Raw genomic sequence first — 18,949 nt, 5'->3', positions numbered from 1 at the left:
TGTAGGAGGTAGGTTACTGAAAGCAGTGAAGAGTTTTTACGAGGATAGTGAGGCTCAAGTTAGAGTATGTAGGAAAGAGGGAAATTATTTCCCCAGTAAAAGTAGGCCTTAGACAAGGATGTGTGATGTCACCGTGGTTGTTTAATATATTTATAGATGGGGTTGTAAGAGAAGTAAATGCGAGGGTCTTGGCAAGAGGCGTGGAGTTAAAAGATAAAGAATCACACACAAAGTAGGAGTTGTCACAACTGCTCTTTGCTGATGACACTGTGCTCTTGGGAGATTCTGAAGAGAAGTTGCAGAGATTGGTGGATGAATTTGGTAGGGTGTGCAAAAGAAGAAAATTAAAGGTGAATACAGGAAAGAGTAAGGTTATGAGGATAACAAAAAGATTAGGTGATGAAAGATTGAATATCAGATTGGAGGGAGAGAGTATGGAGGAGGTAAATGTATTCAGATATTTGGGAGTGGACGTGTCAGCGGATGGGTCTATGAAAGATGAGGTGAATCATAGAATTGATGAGGGGAAAAGAGTGAGTGGTGCACTTAGGAGTCTGTGGAGACAAAGAACTTTGTCCTTGGAGGCAAAGAGGGGAATGTATGAGAGTATAGTTTTACCAACGCTCTTATATGGGTGTGAAGCATGGGTGATGAATGTTGCAGCGAGGAGAAGGCTGGAGGCAGTGGAGATGTCATGTCTGAGGGCAATGTGTGGTGTGAATATAATGCAGAGAATTCGTAGTTTAGAAGTTAGGAGGAGGTGCGGGATTACCAAAACTGTTGTCCAGAGGGCTGAGGAAGGGTTGTTGAGGTGGTTCGGACATGTAGAGAGAATGGAGCGAAACAGAATGACTTCAAGAGTGTATCAGTCTGTAGTGGAAGGAAGGCGGGGTAGGGGTCGGCCTAGGAAAGGTTGGAGAGAGGGGCTAAAGGAGGTTTTGTGTGCGAGGGGCTTGGACTTCCAGCAGGCATGCGTGAGCGTGTTTGATAGGAGTGAATGGAGACAAATGGTTTTTAATACTTGACGTGCTGTTGGAGTGTGAGCAAAGTAACATTTATGAAGGGGTTCAGGGAAACCGGCAGGCCGGACTTGAGTCCTGGAGATGGGAAGTACAGTGCCTGCACTCTGAAGGAGGGGTGTTAATGTTGCAGTTTAAAAACTGTAGTGTAAAGCACCCTTCTGGCAAGACAGTGATGGAGTGAATTATGGTGAAAGTTTTTCTTTTTCGGGCCACCCTGCCTTGGTGGGAATCGGCCAGTGTGATAATAAAAAAAAATAATCGGTGAATCCTTTGTGTTTGCCACACTGTTTGCTCTAGCTGGCGCTCAATTTAACTGGCGCTCCCACAAGGTACTAAGTGGTCCCATTTTTTTTAATATGGTGCACACTGAGTGTTAAGACCCATTCTATGCTGACCAGGCATCTCAAGGCAATTGTGCCAAATTTGGAGGAGGAAAATTAAGACGTACATATACGTTTGGGGCGCCACGCGTAAGGACGTATATATACGTTTGGACCGTTTAGGGGTTAATTAACAGTTACAAGCACTAAAAACAATGGAATACAAAATGTATCGCATGCACACGTGGAATCGTCCTCACTGGCTTGTAAACAATGGCACACTGGCTGTACATGGCGTGGCCAAGCCGCTCATGGCGCGCAGACACGTTCAGGACGAATGACTTTAACCGAGTTCTGTGCCAATATTTTGACGCAAAAACGTTACTTAATCTGATTATTACTTAATTCGATTACGTTGTTATCCAGGGGTCCGCTGTATAATCAGGATAGATATACCTACCAGAAATACTTGACATTTCATCAGGTTCTAGACATTAAGGAACAACCAAATTATTTCATATCAGTAATATTTGATACCAGATACTTACTCCTTGAAGGTCAGAAGGCCCTGGTAAAGCTGAATTTATCACTTCAGTGTAAGTGTCCTGCCTGAGGATCGGCCGAGTTCCAGGTTGTTGACCTGCGTTAGATTGCTCAAGCTTCATCCTCATTAAATTGGCAGAATCTAACTGGTCATTTCTGGATGTAGGAGACAACCCTTGGTCACCTCTAGACAGACCTGAATTGTTAGTCATCAAACCATAGTCCAGCCCGGTTTCAGATGAGTTACCTTCATTATCTCTGAGATCCTCCATCACCTCCTCCTTGATTAGTATTTCACAACCCTGAAATTGTTGGAAAACTAATGTATAAACAAAATTTGCTATATAAATGTTCCATCTGCTTTCCTTGATAAATATAGCAGCTAATCTTATATCCTCAAGTATCTTAACACATACACTTTTTATTCACATGTAAAATTACTATTTCTTCATACTCACTAAAACACAATTTTTAAATAATTTAAAATGACACACCTGTGAACTGGATTCAACTTTCCTATCTGATTCTCCATCTGTTTTATGATCCAAATTCTCTTCTTCTATTGAGGATCTACAAGGCTCTGCTTGCCAATCAGTCTCTGTGCTGTGTGTAGACTCCTGTGACCTAGTTGGACTATGTGAAGGAGCATCGACTCTCTCTTGCAGACTTAAGTTTCCTCCTTCAATACGTCGACGTTTTGGTTGTGGACTTACTCTGTCACTAGAATTATGGGCGGATCTATTTTTAGGATATGGACTGTTTCTCACATTAGTAGAGCTTTGTGAATGTCTTCTAGGAACATGTGGACTATTTCTACCACTGCCACTTTTCTGACTATTTGCTGATAGACTATTACCTCTGGGTGGCTCATCAGGTACAGCAAGACCCTTAATCTGCAAGAGTTCAGCCACTTTTATGAGGCGAGGCAAGTCAGTCTGTGCAACACTCACAACACCAGCATACATGTAGCTTAGAAGTGCCTCCATTTCATCACATTTAACATCTCTAAGCACAATGACAGGATGCTTGCAAGGTGTGTGCTCAAACATATTCTCAAAGTATTCACTGCATGTAGACAAGACAAGCTTATGCACTGAATAAAACTTGCCTTCACATGTCACTGTCACATCAGTGTACCTTTCCTAAGTGACAAAAAGAAAATATTAATACAGTACAGATAGTATTTAAAAATATATAACTGAGTTAGTCAGTCTCAGTCTCTCTCTCTCTCTCTCTCAGTTTCTCTCTCTCCCTCAGTCTCTCTCTCAGTCTCTCTCTCAGTCTCTCAGTCTCTCTCTCAGTCTCTCTCTCTCTCTCTCTCTCTCTCTCTCTCTCTCTCTCTCTCTCTCTCTCTCTCTCTCTCTCTCTCTCTCTCTCTCTCTCTCTCTCATTTCTGCTCAACTTGATTTAGGCTTGATGAGTTTCTGAGAAGATTTAGCCTGACACAAGGAATGTCATAGAGGTTTTTGTGCCTAGTGTTGTGTCCATGGGTCCAATTGCAACTGTCAAGGAAGTGTTTCAGGTTGGGATTTATATTAGAATTGACTATTTTGTAAATATAGGTTGCACAATAGTACAAGTGAATGTTTTGTATAGTGAGTAGGTTTAGGTCTTTGAAACGTGGGGGAGGGGAGGTTGTCTAGTAGTGGCTTGTGTGACCATTTGCACTGTGGCTTTTTGTTATTATTGATTTTAGGTGGTTTTTCGTTGTGGAACACCAGGCACAAATAGCATAGGTGAGGTAGGGTAGTGCTGCTTGTGGTACACAGTAACATATCTTTGAGAGGATGCCAAGTGCTTCAGAAACTTTTTTGTTATGTGTTGGATATGGGTGTTGAATCTCAGGTTATTAAGGTGCAGACCCAGAAAGTTTCCCTCATTATGTTTAGCAATAAGGCTGTTGTTAAGCATAATGTTTAGTTGGACCTCATTTGCTCTACTCCCAGACAAAATGTTAAAGGTTTTGTTTATATTAAGTTTATTGATGGTCAACCAGGTTGCTATTTTTGCGAGTTCTTCGTTAATAAGTGTTGAGCGAGGCTAGATTTGGGTGGGAGATGACAAAAGCCACGTCATCAGCAAAGAGAATAGGTGTAAGTTGTTGTGAAATGCTTGGAAGATCATTGATGTATAAAAGAAAAAGGAAGGGGGGCCGAGAACGCTACCCTGTGGTACACCAGTGTCTAGAGGTCTTGTTGAGGAGGTTGTGTCCTTGACAGTGACGTATTGTTTTCTATTAGTAAGGTAGGATTTGATTAATGCAAGTGCATGGCCTCTTATACCATAATGATCAAGCTTGAGGAGTAGGATGCTGTGATCTACTGTATCAAAAGCTTTCTTAAGGTCGATAAAGAGTCCAAGTGGGTATTCATTTTTCTCCAGTGTTGTGTAAAGTAGGTCTAGCAGTTTTATTATTGCATCATTTGTGCTTCTGTTTCTCCTGAATCCAAACTGGTATTGGTTAAGGATGCTTTGTGATGTTATGAAGGAGTATAACTTTTTGTGCAGATGACACTACATATGTCTTCTCTACCCAAGCCCAGTCATACTAGTCAACATTGAAAATGCTGAATTACAGAAAATATCCACCTGGAAGATGACTAACAAGCTTACTCTCAATATTGACAAAACCTACTTCATTCAGTTTGGAAACAGAGCTACAAATGTTCTGCTTAACATAATGATAAACAGATCACCTGTCACAAGACTCACAGAGGGTAAAATTCTTACGAATCCACCTTGACAGTAGCTTCAATTTTCAGACACATATACAACAAATTTCCAAGAAAATCTCTAAGACCATAGGCATACTATCAAAGATATGGTACTATGTTTCACAACCAGCTCTCCTTGCTCTGTATCTATCACTCATTTACCCCTATCTCATCTATGGAATTTGTGCATGGAGCTCAACAACAATAAATCATCTCAGATCACTAATAACCCAGCAAAAGGCTGCAGTCAGAATGATAACAAATTCCCACTCCAGACAGCATACTCCACCAATATTCAAAAGTCTAAACTTTATTTTTTTTTATTAACACATCAGCTGCTTCCCACCAAGGCAGGGTAGCATGAAAAAGAAAAACTTTCATCATTATTCACTCCATCACTGTCTTTTCAGAGGCATGCCTACACTACAGTTATAAAACTGCAACATTAACACCCCCTCCTACAGGGCGCAGACACTGTACTTCCCATCTCCAGGACTCAAGTCCAGCCTGCCGGTTTCCCTAAATCCCTTCATAAATGTTACCTTGCTTACACTCCAACAGCACGTCAAGTCCTAAAAACCATTTGTCTCCATTCTCTCCTGTCTAATACACTCATGCACGCTTGCTGGAAGTCCAAGCCCTTCGCACACAGAACCTCCTTTACCCCCTCCCTCCAACCTTTACTAGGCCGACCCCCTACCCCACCTTCCCTCCACTACAGATTTGTATACTCTCGAAGTCATTCTATTTCATTCTATCCTCTTTACGTGTCCAAACCATCTCAATAACCCCTCCTCAGCCCTCTGGATAATAGTTTTGGTAATCCCACATGTTCTCCTAATCGCCAAACTACGGATTCTCTGCATTATATTCACACCACACATTGCCCTCAGACATGACATTTCCACTGCCTCCAGCCTTCTCCTTGTTGCAACATTCACAACCCATGCCTAACACCCATACAAAAGCATTGGTATAACTATACTCTCATACATTTCCCTCTTTCCTTTCATGGATAAACTTCTTTGTCTCCACAGTCTCCTCAGTGCACCACTCACCTTTTTCCCCTTGTCAATTCTATGATTCACCTCGTCCTTCATAGACCCATCTGCTAACACATCCACTCCCAAATATCTGAACCCATTCACCTCCTCCATACTCTCTCCCTCCAATCTGAAATCCATTCTTCCATTACCTAATATTTTTGTTATCCTCATCACCTTACTTTCCTATATTCACTTTTAACTTCCTTCTTTTACACTACCAAACTCATCAACCATCAAACCTACTCACCATAAAGAACATCCATACTCATTATTGTGCCTACTACATACATAGAATACTACACTCAAATATAAACCCACCACTCAAACTTTTCCTTATCAACCTTAACAGGACACATGACCATAACACAAGACACAGATCACTCTTTGACGTTCCCCATGTCCATCTCACATTATGTAAAAACTCTATGCATATAAAGGGCCCAAAAATTTGGAACTCATTACCAGTGAATACCAAAGGAACCCTGTCTGTACATCAGTTTAAGACTCTTCTTAAAAACCACCTACTCACCCAAAACTAATTACTCAGTAATTAACTTTATCTACAAAGCTACCAAATCACTCTCTACAGCCTCAAAATATGATTGCTCACTGTGTTACTCCCCTAGCCTCAGAACCCCAAAAGGAAATGCTCAAAGTACAATAATTCTCATATTTTAACCTAATGCAAATGTTGAAAATAGATATATAATATATAATATATAATATATAATATATAATATATAAATAGATATATAACCAAATATATAATTAGTGCAACCTGATCAAGCTATGATTTGTACGTCTAGTGTTAAGTAATCAGTAATCTATTAAGTTTAGACTGCCCATAATGCCAAGGCATGATAGTGGCTCTCTTTGCACTACAAATCATTGTAAACCCTCAGCGGAAACTATCTATGTAAATATACTTCCAACAAAATGTCAACCACATTGTAAACTTGCAAGGGAATAAATAATTTGAATTTGAAATTTGAATATAGTCTTTGAATTTTATTTAGAAATATCTCTACCCATTCATTGATACCAGCAGTATTGAAAAATTCTGTAGGCCAGTCAACTGAGCTTAGTTCTGCAGTGAAGTTACTTATTGAAGCCTCATCATGGAGTCGAAAGGAGAACTTATTATATTCCATTGGTTGCTTACAAATGTTTGTTAGGAGGAAGTTGGGTAGTGATCAATAGTGCTGTCCGTGTCAGTATTGCTACTGAATCCCTATGTATAGGTTTGTGTAGTATATCGTAGTTCATACCATCAACATATACATTTAGGCTCCCTGCTCAGCTAGGCCGTGGCTAGCATGTGTGACGTCACGTGGTGACGCATGTGAGCGTCAGTCACCCTGCCTCCTCCTCAGTTCCCGCATAGACCCACAGGCAGCAACAGGTAAGCTGGGCCATTTCCCTCATGACTCTGCCAATACAAGTGTAACATCCATACCTGAGAGTATTTCTACACCTCCTTTATCTCCTAGAAGTCCCACGCAATATCCGTGATTATCCCTGCTTTAAGGGGGGCTAGTAAGTTTGTCCATATACAGTGAAACCCTGGTTTTCATCCTTAATCCATTCTAGAAGGTCGGTCAAAATCAAAAATGGATGAAAACCGAAGTACTATTTCCCATAAGAAATAATGAAAATCAAATTAATCCATTCCAGACACCCAAAAATATCAACAAAAAATAAATATAAATGACTAATTTTAATGGATAAATGAACATTTAAATCACTAATACATACCTTTATTGAAGACTCGTGTTGGCGTGTGGAAGAAGGCAAGGAGGGGAGAGGGAGGAGAGGTTATCTCTACCACCATCCCTACCACCTTCTACCATAATCACTACCACCTTCTACCACCATCACAACCACTACCACCTTCTACCACCATCACAACCACTACCACCCTCTACCACCATCACTACCACCCTCTACCACCATCACTACCACTCTCTACCACCATCACTACCACCCTCTACCACCATCACTACCACCTTCTACCATCATTACTACCACCCTCTACCACCATTGAATTCCATTGTGTTTCTCGCCTTCTTTATCAAAGGGCTGGCACTCTGAACTTTCTTTGGCCCCCATGGTGGCTTATTTAGCAGTAGCACTCAATAAACAAGCACAAAAAACAATCAATTATTACAAAATGTTTCGTAATAATCAGAGGCAGACTAAGTCACGTACGTGTGAGCAGCCGTGTCCTGGGTGGGCGGACGCGTCTGATACGGATGATTTCCAAGTGGAGGTACAAAACCCGGGGTAAAATTTCACCCAAAAAAGTGGTCAAAATCCAAATTGTACGATATCCACACCAGATGAAATCCAAGGTTCACTGTACATATGATCAATTATGGTTGCACTCGTCTCAGATAGTCTTGTTCGTTTTGTAATTGCTGGTATGAGTAGTGTATTGTTCATATTGTTAATTAAGTCAGCAACAGGTTGGTCATCTGTTAGGCCAAGGTTGATGTTGAAGTCTCCTGCTAGTAGTAGGTGGTGCTTATTCATTTGTGTATCTGTAATCGCTGTTTTGAGTTTATCACTAAAGGATGGGATATTAGTATGAGGCATCCTGTATATGGCCCCAATTGCTAGAATTTTTTAATTTTTTTACAGAGAAGTTTGTGAACACATTCACCATACTCATCATTAAAGGATATAGTGTTGCTACATGATAGTTCACTAGAATAATAGATGGCAATACCTCCCCCAATTTGTTCTGGCCTGCAGTTGTGGATTACTGTGTATCCTGATAGTGTGTACATGTCTATTGTATCATGCTTAAGCCAGGTTTCAAAAAGAATAATACAGGAGAAGTTTGTCTTTAATGCATCTAGGAGTGCTAGTGTTTACTTAGGGATCTAATATTGTAATTCAAAATTGTAATATTTCTTGCATTGTTGAGGACAGTACTGGCTTCTATTGCTGTGTAGTAAAGGCAATTGCTTTCAGTTATATGGAAACTGGGATTTTGATTATATAGGTTCAGTTCAGAGTCAATGTCAGCACTGAGCATTTGGGGTTAACTGGTAAATATTTAAAAGCTGATGAATTGCACTAGGGTGATAAGGGGTAATATTAATATCTGTAAAAAGGGGGTGATTGAACAATAATGGTGTAAGTGTATACTGTTCCATTAGATTGAACAGCCTAATAAACATATATTGAAATAGTAGTAGTAAAAAATAATGAACTATTAAGACTAGGTATATCATTATCAATTGTTAAAAAAATATAAGTTATACATTATAAGAGAAGAGACTTTATATACCTTAGCTCTAAGTGAAGCCAAGGTATGGCAGAAGGTGGCACTGTGGTTGTTCCAGGATAATGATAACATTCCCTCAGCCATCTTCACCCATTAATGACCTATCCCTGAGAAAAATGAAATGTATACCATTGTTAGCAACAAAATGATTAGCTTTGCATGATACACCTGAAAAAGAAATTTGATTTTTCATAATACAACAAAATTTTACAGAAAGTTAACTCCTTTAGACAGCTGCATAATGTCATATGGATGCAGTACTGTACTCACAAAAACACAGCTGAGTCTATTTAATACTATAAAATGTAAATCATGTAAATCATTTTGTCAATATTTAATAAGAAAACAATTTATTACATAGAGTTCTAATCCTCATTTCAACAAAGAAATGAGTCATACCATGTCAAGGCTCAGTATGTAGATGTCAAGGCTCAGTATGTGGATGTCAAGGCTCAGTATGTGGATGTCAAGGCTCAGTATGTGGATGTCAAGGCTCAGTATGTGGATGTCAAGGCTCAGTATGTGGATGTCAAGGCTCAGTATGTGGATGTCAAGGCTCAGTATGTGGATGTCAAGGCTCAGTATGTAGATGTCAAGGCTCAGTATGTAGATGTCAAGGCTCAGTATGTAGATGTCAAGGCTCAGTATGTGGATGTCAAGGCTCAGTATGTGGATGTCAAGGCTCAGTATGTGGATGTCAAGGCTCAGTATGTGGATGTCAAGGCTCAGTATGTGGATGTCAAGGCTCAGTATGTAGATGTCAAGGCTCAGTATGTGGATGCCAAGGCTCAGTATGTGAATGTCAAGGCTCAGTATGTGAATGTCAAGGCTCAGTATGTAGATGTCAAGGCTCAGTATGTGGATGTCAAGGCTCAGTATGTGAATGTCAAGGCTCAGTATGCAGATGTCAAGGCTCAGTATGTGGATGTCAAGGCTCAGTATGTGGATGTCAAGGCTCAGTATGTGGATGTCAAGGCTCAGTATGTGGATGTCAAGGCTCTGTATGTGAATGTCAAGGCTCAGTATGCAGATGTCAAGGCTCAGTATGTGGATGTCAAGGCTCAGTATGTGGATGTCAAGGCTCAGTATGTGGATGTCAAGGCTCAGTATGTGGATGTCAAGGCTCAGTATGTGAATGTCAAGGCTCAGTATGCAGATGTCAAGGCTCAGTATGTGGATGACAAGGCTCAGTATGTGAATGTCAAGGCTCAGTATGCAGATGTCAAGGCTCAGTATGTGGATGTCAAGGCTCAGTATGTGGATGTCAAGGCTCAGTATGTGAATGTCAAGGCTCAGTATGTAGATGTCAAGGCTCAGTATGTGGATGTCAAGGCTCAGTATGTGAATGTCAAGGCTCAGTATGTGGATGTCAAGGCTCAGTATGTGGATGTCAAGGCTCAGTATGTGGATGTCAAGGCTCAGTATGTGGATGTCAAGGCTCAGTATGTGAATGTCAAGGCTCAGTATGCAGATGTCAAGGCTCAGTATGTGGATGGCAAGGCTCAGTATGTGAATGTCAAGGCTCAGTATGCAGATGTCAAGGCTCAGTATGTGGATGTCAAGGCTCAGTATGTGAATGTCAAGGCTCAGTATGCAGATGTCAAGGCTCAGTATGTGAATATCAAGGCTCAGTATGTAGATGTCAAGGCTCAGTATGTGGATGTCAACGCTCAGTATGTGGATGTCAAGGCTCAGTATGTGAATGTCAAGGCTCAGTATGTAGATGTCAAGGCTCAGTATGTGGATGTCAAGGATCAGTATGTGGATGTCAAGGCTCAGTATGTGGATGTCAAGGCTCATTATGTGGATGTCAAGGCTCAGTATGTGAATGTCAAGGCTCAGTATGTGAATGTCAAGGCTCAGTATGCAGATGTCAAGGCTCAGTATGTGGATGTCAAGGCTCAGTATGTGGATGTCAAGGCTCAGTATGTGGATGTCAAGGCTCAGTATGTGGATGTCAAGGCTCAGTATGTGAATGTCAAGGCTCAGTATGCAGATGTCAAGGCTCAGTATGTGGATGTCAAGGCTCAGTATGTGGATGTCAAGGCTCAGTATGTGAATGTCAAGGCTCAGTATGTAGATGTCAAGGCTCAGTATGTGGATGTCAAGGCTCAGTATGTGAATGTCAAGGCTCAGTATGTGGATGTCAAGGCTCAGTATGTGGATGTCAAGGCTCAGTATGTGGATGTCAAGGCTCAGTATGTGGATGTCAAGGCTCAGTATGTGAATGTCAAGGCTCAGTATGCAGATGTCAAGGCTCAGTATGTGGATGTCAAGGCTCAGTATGTGAATGTCAAGGCTCAGTATGCAGATGTCAAGGCTCAGTATGTGGATGTCAAGGCTCAGTATGTGAATGTCAAGGCTCAGTATGCAGATGTCAAGGCTCAGTATGTGAATGTCAAGGCTCAGTATGTAGATGTCAAGGCTCAGTATGTGGATGTCAATGCTCAGTATGTGGATGTCAAGGCTCAGTATGTGAATTTCAAGGCTCAGTATGTAGATGTCAAGGCTCAGTATGTGGATGTCAAGGCTCAGTATGTGGATGTCAAGGCTCAGTATGTGGATGTCAAGGCTCATTATGTTGATGTCAAGGCTCAGTATGTGAATGTCAAGGCTCAGTATGTGAATGTCAAGGCTCAGTATGTAGATGTCAAGGCTCAGTATGTGGATGTCAAGGCTCAGTATGTAGATGTCAAGGCTCAGTATGTGGATGTCAAGGCTCAGTATGTGGATGTCAAGGCTCAGTATGCAGATGTCAAGGCTCAGTATGTGAATGTCAAGGCTCAGTATGTAGATGTCAAGGCTCAGTATGTAGATGTCAAGGCTCAGTATGTGGATGTCAAGGCTCAGTATGTGAATGTCAAGGCTCAGTATGCAGATGTCAAGGCTCAGTATGTGAATGTCAAGGCTCAGTATGTAGATGTCAAGGCTCAGTATGTAGATGTCAAGGCTCAGTATGTGGATGTAAAGGCTCAGTATGTAGATGTCAAGGCTCAGTATGTGGATGTCAAGGCTCAGTATGTGGATGTCAAGGCTCAGTATGTGGATATCAAGGCTCAGTATGTAGATGTCAAGGCTCGGTATGTAGATGTCAAGGCTCAGTATGTAGATGTCAAGGCTCAGTATGTAGATGTCAAGGCTCAGTATGTGAATGTCAAGGCTCAGTATGTAGATGTCAAGGCTCAGTATGTAGATGTCAAGGCCCAGTATGTGAATGTCAAGGCTCAGTATGTAGATGTCAAGGCTCAGTATGTAGATGTCAAGGCTCAGTATGTAGATGTCAAGGCTCAGTATGTAGATGTCAAGGCTCAGTATGTAGATGTCAAGGCTCAGTATGTAGATGTCAAGGCTCAGTATGTAGATGTCAAGGCTCAGTATGTGAATGTCAAGGCTCAGTATGTAGATGTCAAGGCTCAGTATGTAGATGTCAAGGCTCAGTATGTAGATGTCAAGGCTCAGTATGTAGATGTCAAGGCTCAGTATGTAGATGTCAAGGCTCAGTATGTAGATCAGTCAAGGCTCAGTATGTGAATGTCAAGGCTCAGTATGTAGATGTCAAGGCTCAGTATGTAGATGTCAAGGCTCAGTATGTGAATGTCAAGGCTCAGTATGTAGATGTCAAGGCTCAGTATGTAGATGTCAAGGCTCAGTATGTGAATGTCAAGGCTCAGTATGTAGATGTCAAGGCTCAGTATGTAGATGTCAAGGCTCAGTATGTACATGTCAAGGCTCAGTATGTACATGTCAAGGCTCAGTATGTAGATGTCAAGGCTCAGTATGTGAATGTCAAGGCTCAGTATGTAGATGTCAAGGCTCAGTATGTAGATGTCAAGGCTCAGTATGTGAATGTCAAGGCTCAGTATGTAGATGTCAAGGCTCAGTATGTAGATGTCAAGGCTCAGTATGTGAATGTCAAGGCTCAGTATGTAGATGTCAAGGCTCAGTATGTACATGTCAAGGCTCAGTATGTAGATGTCAAGGCTCAGTATGTGAATGTCAAGGCTCAGTATGTAGATGTCAAGGCTCAGTATGTAGATGTCAAGGCTCAGTATGTAGATGTCAAGGCTCAGTATGTAGATGTCAAGGCTCAGTATGTAGATGTCAAGGCTCAGTATGTGGATGTCAAGGCTCAGTATGTAGATGTCAAGGCTCAGTATGTAGATGTCAAGGCTCAGTATGTAGATGTCAAGGCTCAGTATGTAGATGTCGAGGCTCAGTATGTGAATGTCAAGGCTCAGTATGTAGATGTCAAGGCTCAGTATGTAGATGTCAAGGCTCAGTATGTGGATGTCAAGGCTCAGTATGTGGATGTCAAGGCTCAGTATGCAGATGTCAAGGCTCAGTATGTAGATGTCAAGGCTCAGTATGTGGATGTCAAGGCTCAGTATGTGAATGTCAAGGCTCAGTATGTGGATGTCAAGGCTCAGTATGTGGATGTCAAGGCTCAGTATGTGGATGTCAAGGCTCAGTATGTGAATGTCAAGGCTCAGTATGTAGATGTCAAGGCTCAGTATGTAGATGTCAAGGCTCAGTATGTAGATGTCAAGGCTCAGTATGTAGATGTCAAGGCTCAGTATGTAGATGTCAAGGCTCAGTATGTGGATGTCAAGGCTCAGTATGTGGATGTCAAGGCTCAGTATGTGAATGTCAAGGCTCAGTATGTGGATGTCAAGGCTCAGTATGTGAATGTCAAGGCTCAGTATGTGGATGTCAAGGCTCAGTATGTGGATGTCAAGGCTCAGTATGTGGATGTCAAGGCTCAGTATGTGAATGTCAAGGCTCAGTATGTGGATGTCAAGGCTCAGTATGTGAATGTCAAGGCTCAGTATGTAGATGTCAAGGCTCAGTATGTGAATGTCAAGGCTCAGTATGTGGATGTCAAGGCTCAGTATGTGAATGTCAAGGCTCAGTATGTGGATGTCAAGGCTCAGTATGTGGATGTCAAGGCTCAGTATGTGGATGTCAAGGCTCAGTATGTGAATGTCTAGGCTCAGTATGTGGATGTCAAGGCTCAGTATGTGAATGTCAAGGCTCAGTATGTGAATGTCAAGGCTCAGTATGTAGATGTCAAGGCTCAGTATGTAGATGTCAAGGCTCAGTATGTGAATGTCAAGGCTCAGTATGTGGATGTCAAGGCTCAGTATGTGAATGTCAAGGCTCAGTATGTGGATGTCAAGGCTCAGTATGTGAATGTCAAGGCTCAGTATGTAGATGTCAAGGCTCAGTATGTGAATGTCAAGGCTCAGTATGTGGATGTCAAGGCTCAGTATGTGAATGTCAAGGCTCAGTATGTGAATGTCAAGGCTCAGTATGTAGATGTCAAGGCTCAGTATGTAGATGTCAAGGCTCAGTATGTGAATGTCAAGGCTCAGTATGTGGATGTCAAGGCTCAGTATGTGAATGTCAAGGCTCAGTATGTGGATGTCAAGGCTCAGTATGTGAATGTCAAGGCTCAGTATGTGGATGTCAAGGCTCAGTATGTGAATGTCAAGGCTCAGTATGTGGATGTCAAGGCTCAGTATGTGAATGTCAAGGCTCAGTATGTGGATGTCAAGGAGAAACAGATTAAAGTTTCTGCCTTCAAGTTTGAGGATGGTAAGTAACAATATAAAATTTATGCAGAGGTCTCAGAATATGATATGTCTGGAGATATTGCTCTAAATACATTACAGTAATATACATTATTGTTGGGAGAAAAGTGGCAGAAAAGTCATAACATTATACCTATGTATGTTCAACAATAATCGGTATACTGAGGCAGGAATAGTACACATGGGTCACTGTGTCCTTTTCATCAGATAAATAAGTTATGCACATACAGTATGAAAGATCCCAAGATGAACCTTATTTACTTTATGTCAGTAGACAGTGACATAAGCTGACAAACGGAAATTTTAAAGACAATTTTAACAGAGAAAGCCTTCACTAAGCAACTTTCATTTGAAGGGACTTAATCAGGTATGTATAAAAAAAAATAAGCAAAAACACTCTTATAAAGCATACAAGCATCCTGAGGTCAGATCAGGTGGTGGAGAGGCTAGTGTTGACAAGTAGACAATACAAAGAGAGAGTGGGGCCAGGATCTGGGAATCAGATCAACTAATTTTGTGTTGTGTGTATATCATGGACAATGAAGGATCTATACACACACAACCAGGGATCGGATGATATAAAATTTTTGCCGATACTAATACAGTGGACCCTCAGTTAACGATATTAATCTGTTCCAGAGAGCTTGTCCTTAACCGATTTTATAGTTATCAGATTTAATTTTCCCCATAAGAAATAATGAAAATCTAATAAATCCATTCCTGCTGTCAGGAGGCATGACAGAACAGTACTTCAATATGATGCTATTATCAACTCTACGGCTTATTTATCTATCACAATTCATCTAATATGACATAATAAACAATATTTAATAACATAGAAACATGATATACACTCTAGAATGCATAAAATATGTCATAATGTATGTGAGGAGTAAGTGGTGGAAGTAATGTTGTTGGGTTTATAAGGGTCACTGAGAAATGCCGTACATAGTGGTGGTGGTGGAGGCACCAGCAGAAACCACCACCACTATTCACACTGAAACACTGTATGTAATTTATAAATAAGAAATATTTATATTTTAATTTATAAATAAGAAATATTTACATTTTAATTTATAAATAAATAAGTTTCTTCAGGTATGCACAAATATAGTTACGTACATTGATTATCATACATAGCAGCATATGTGTAAAGTACCCAGGATAACCCAAAAAAGCCAGAGTGACTTATTTCTATTGGGGTCCTTTTATATTTACACTAATATTTACTTTTATACTTACACTTTTATATTTACACTCACCTTGGAGATGTTAGTTTAATTAGATAGTTTGATGGAGGAGATGCTGGCAGAGGTTGAGGGTGGTGGAAGATAGCAGAGCAGGGCAGCATATGTTCAGCAGCCCTATTCACATCCAACAACATTGGAGAGTTACTTTCGTGTCGTTTTTCTATCGCTTACTAACTTAACTTACTTGCTACACTGTTAATTCTGCACTTTATCGCTGGCTGGCACTATAGCCTTTATCGATACCTGCTACTTTAGTATCGTACATATCGCAGAATCACTGAATCACTGCAGAAGGCACATTCATCCCTCTCTCTTCCTCCTCCACTTTGGTATTTTGCTACAAGTTTTTTCTTGAATTTTAGTGTGTTTTTCCTTCTTTATCACAGGCTGGCACTACAAATTTTCTTTGGGCCCATGGTGGCTTATTTAGCAGTTACAAGCACTAAAAACAATGGAATAGTACAAAATATATCACATGTATGCATGGAATCATCCTCACTGGCTTGTAAATAATGGCACACTGGCTGTACATGGGATCAGGCCGTGAGGACACGTTCGGGACGAATGTCCTTAACTGAGTTTTTCATCGTTAGCTGAGCCAATATTTTGACACAAAAATGCATCTGTATCCAATTTTATCGTTATCCAATAGAATCGTTAACTGAGGGTCCACTGTACTCAATTTTAAGCTGATACTAATACGTACCATAAAAAATAGCTGATACCCACTAATTCCAATTTTGATATCATCAAAATTAGCTGATAAACACCAATACTGTTACTCTATTTTGGGCAACTCCAAAACCATTAAAATTATCTGATACCCACCAATACCGAAACTTTGACACACCCCTACATACAACATAAAACTCAATGACCAAATGCCCAGAACCCAGCCCCACTCTTCCTTAGTATCACCCAACTTGTCTCCATAAGCTTTCCACTACCTGATCTGGCCTTAGAATGTTTGCATACTTTATAAGGTGATATTTTTATTTACTTCTCTATACAGTACAGTGGTACCTCGGGATACAAACTTGAACAATTACATAAGTGTAATTTTGTAAGTGCTTTAATAAGTGTATTTTTGGGGGTCTGAAATGGATTAATCTACTTTACACTATTCCTTATGGGAACAAATTCGTTCGGTACTCAAACAGCCTTCTGGAACGAATTAGGTTTGTATCACAAGTTACCACTGTATTTGATAAGGCTCACTGTGAGCAAAACATATAACAAAGGCTTTCCTTGCTTAAAAATCTCTTTAAAATTACTAAATCTTATATATTATGACTTACAGTTAACCCCTTGACTGTCGCAACCCCAAATCTTGAGGTGTCTCCTGGTGTTGCAAAATTTCCCCCCCCCCAAAAAAAAAAAATTTATTTTTCTTGTGAAATAACAGAGAATCTTTTCCCGATTGTAATGACACCAAAAGAACAAAATTTGATGGAAAACTGATGGAATTACGCTCTCGTGAAGTTAGCGACCTCGGCGATATTTATGAATCGGCGATTTCGCCCACTTTGAGCCCTATTTTCAGCTAATACCATTGTTCCAGTCGACCAAACTCATAGCTATTTCTTTAGAACTCCATGTTTTTCTATTGACTGAGTACAAGAAACTGCCCATTTACCGATTTCAACTACCCAATAACATGGTCAGAAATTTGCAGTTTGGCCAATTTCATGCAAATTAAAAAATATGACAATTTCAAATTAGGGTCCAGAATGAACAATTCAGACATTCCTGGCTCTAAAATAACATTTTCTTTGTTCATCAGTCACGTCTCCAGGCCCCTCTGATGTTACTCTTGCTTTCTATTTTGAATTTTTATTCAAACAAAAAATAGAAAATTTAATGTTATGCAGACTATTGCAGTATTATAGTAATTGTATAAATAACATCAACCCACTCATGACTGCATATTAAAATGGCTACTTTTACATTTATTGGAAAATGACATCATTTGTTTACTTTTGAACATCGGCAAAAATCAAACATTTCCCCTACTTTGAGCTCCATTTCCAGCTTATTTTTGTAGTAAAACCAGTCAAAATCACTCTATTTCTATAATATGTTTTCCATTCTATCAAATGAGATCAGGATAACGAGAATACAACCATAAATACTATACGAAAATAGACCACAAATTCGGCATTTTAATTAAAAAAAAAAAGGTCAATTTTTTTTCTCATTATGCACCGCATGCTGCAGGATTTTTTTATAAGGTGCACACTGACCACACAGACCCATTCTCTCACATGTGGGTCTACCAGCTTTCTCCTGCTTGATTTGAAGCCACTAGAATTTGAGTATATACACGTCAAAAACGGTGGCTTTTAAGACGCATATATACAACCGAAACAGTCAAAGGGTTGAAGTACAAAGGAACCTCGGTTATCAAACTTAATTTGTTTACTTTTGAACATCGGCAAAAGTCAAACATTTCCCATACTTTGAGCTCCATTTCAAGGCTCTTTTCAGAGTAAAACCAATCAAAATCACCTCTATTTCTATGTGTTTTCCATTCTATCAAATGAGACCATGAAAACAAGAATACAACCATAAATACTATACGAAAATAGACCACAAAGTCGGCATTTTAATTAAAAAAGCGGTGAGTTTTTTTTTTCTCATTATGCACTGCATGCTGCAGGATTTTTTTTATAAGGTGCACAGTGACCACACAGACCCATTCTCTCACATGTGGGCCTACCAGCTTTCTCCTGCTTGAGTTGAAGTCGGTAGAATTTATGAGTATGTATATATACGTCAAAAATGGTGGCTCGTAAGACATATACGTATATACGACCGAAACAGTCAAAGGGTTAAAGCACAAAGGAACCTCGGTTATCAAACTTAATTCGTTTCAGATGTCGGTTCAGCAACCGAAATGGCAGACAACCAAACAATTTTTCCCATAATGTAAATAGAATTAATCCATTACAGACCAAAAAATGACAATATAATAATTTATTAATAATAATGCACTAACTACTACATAAAACAATGTATAAAATTATACAGCACATGGAAACTGTAAAAATGAATACCAAACGAAAATTTAACCCTTTCAGGGTCGAGATTCCCTCTCCAAAACTCTTTCTCAGGGTCGAAAATTTTTCGGGAAAATTTTTTTTTTTTTTATCATAATGACACCAAAAGTTT

The 18,949-nt window shown here is 40.1% G+C and overlaps 1 protein-coding gene across 8 annotated transcripts in view; it reads right to left on the bottom strand.

Moving 5' to 3' along the window:
• The window catches only part of LOC128685720 (GDNF-inducible zinc finger protein 1), a 464,801-nt gene that overhangs the window by 337,678 nt on the left and 108,174 nt on the right, over positions 1-18,949 (bottom strand). For 7 of the 8 annotated variants that reach the window (XM_070088044.1, XM_070088046.1, XM_070088043.1 and 4 more), the window contains 3 exons: positions 8,941-9,044; positions 2,380-3,027; positions 1,891-2,187 (listed from right to left, as the gene is read on the bottom strand). In XM_070088044.1, coding sequence (XP_069944145.1) covers positions 1,891-2,187; positions 2,380-3,027; positions 8,941-9,021 — 1,026 coding nt within the window. In that variant the 5' untranslated portion in view covers positions 9,022-9,044. The remainder of the gene's footprint in view (positions 1-1,890; positions 2,188-2,379; positions 3,028-8,940; positions 9,045-18,949) is intronic. The other variant, XM_070088050.1, reaches the window with a different exon arrangement.

This window comes from Cherax quadricarinatus, chromosome 23 (genome assembly GCF_038502225.1).
Source record: "Cherax quadricarinatus isolate ZL_2023a chromosome 23, ASM3850222v1, whole genome shotgun sequence".
Lineage (NCBI taxonomy): Eukaryota > Metazoa > Arthropoda > Malacostraca > Decapoda > Parastacidae > Cherax > Cherax quadricarinatus.
This window is presented reverse-complemented; position numbering and strand designations above follow the sequence as displayed.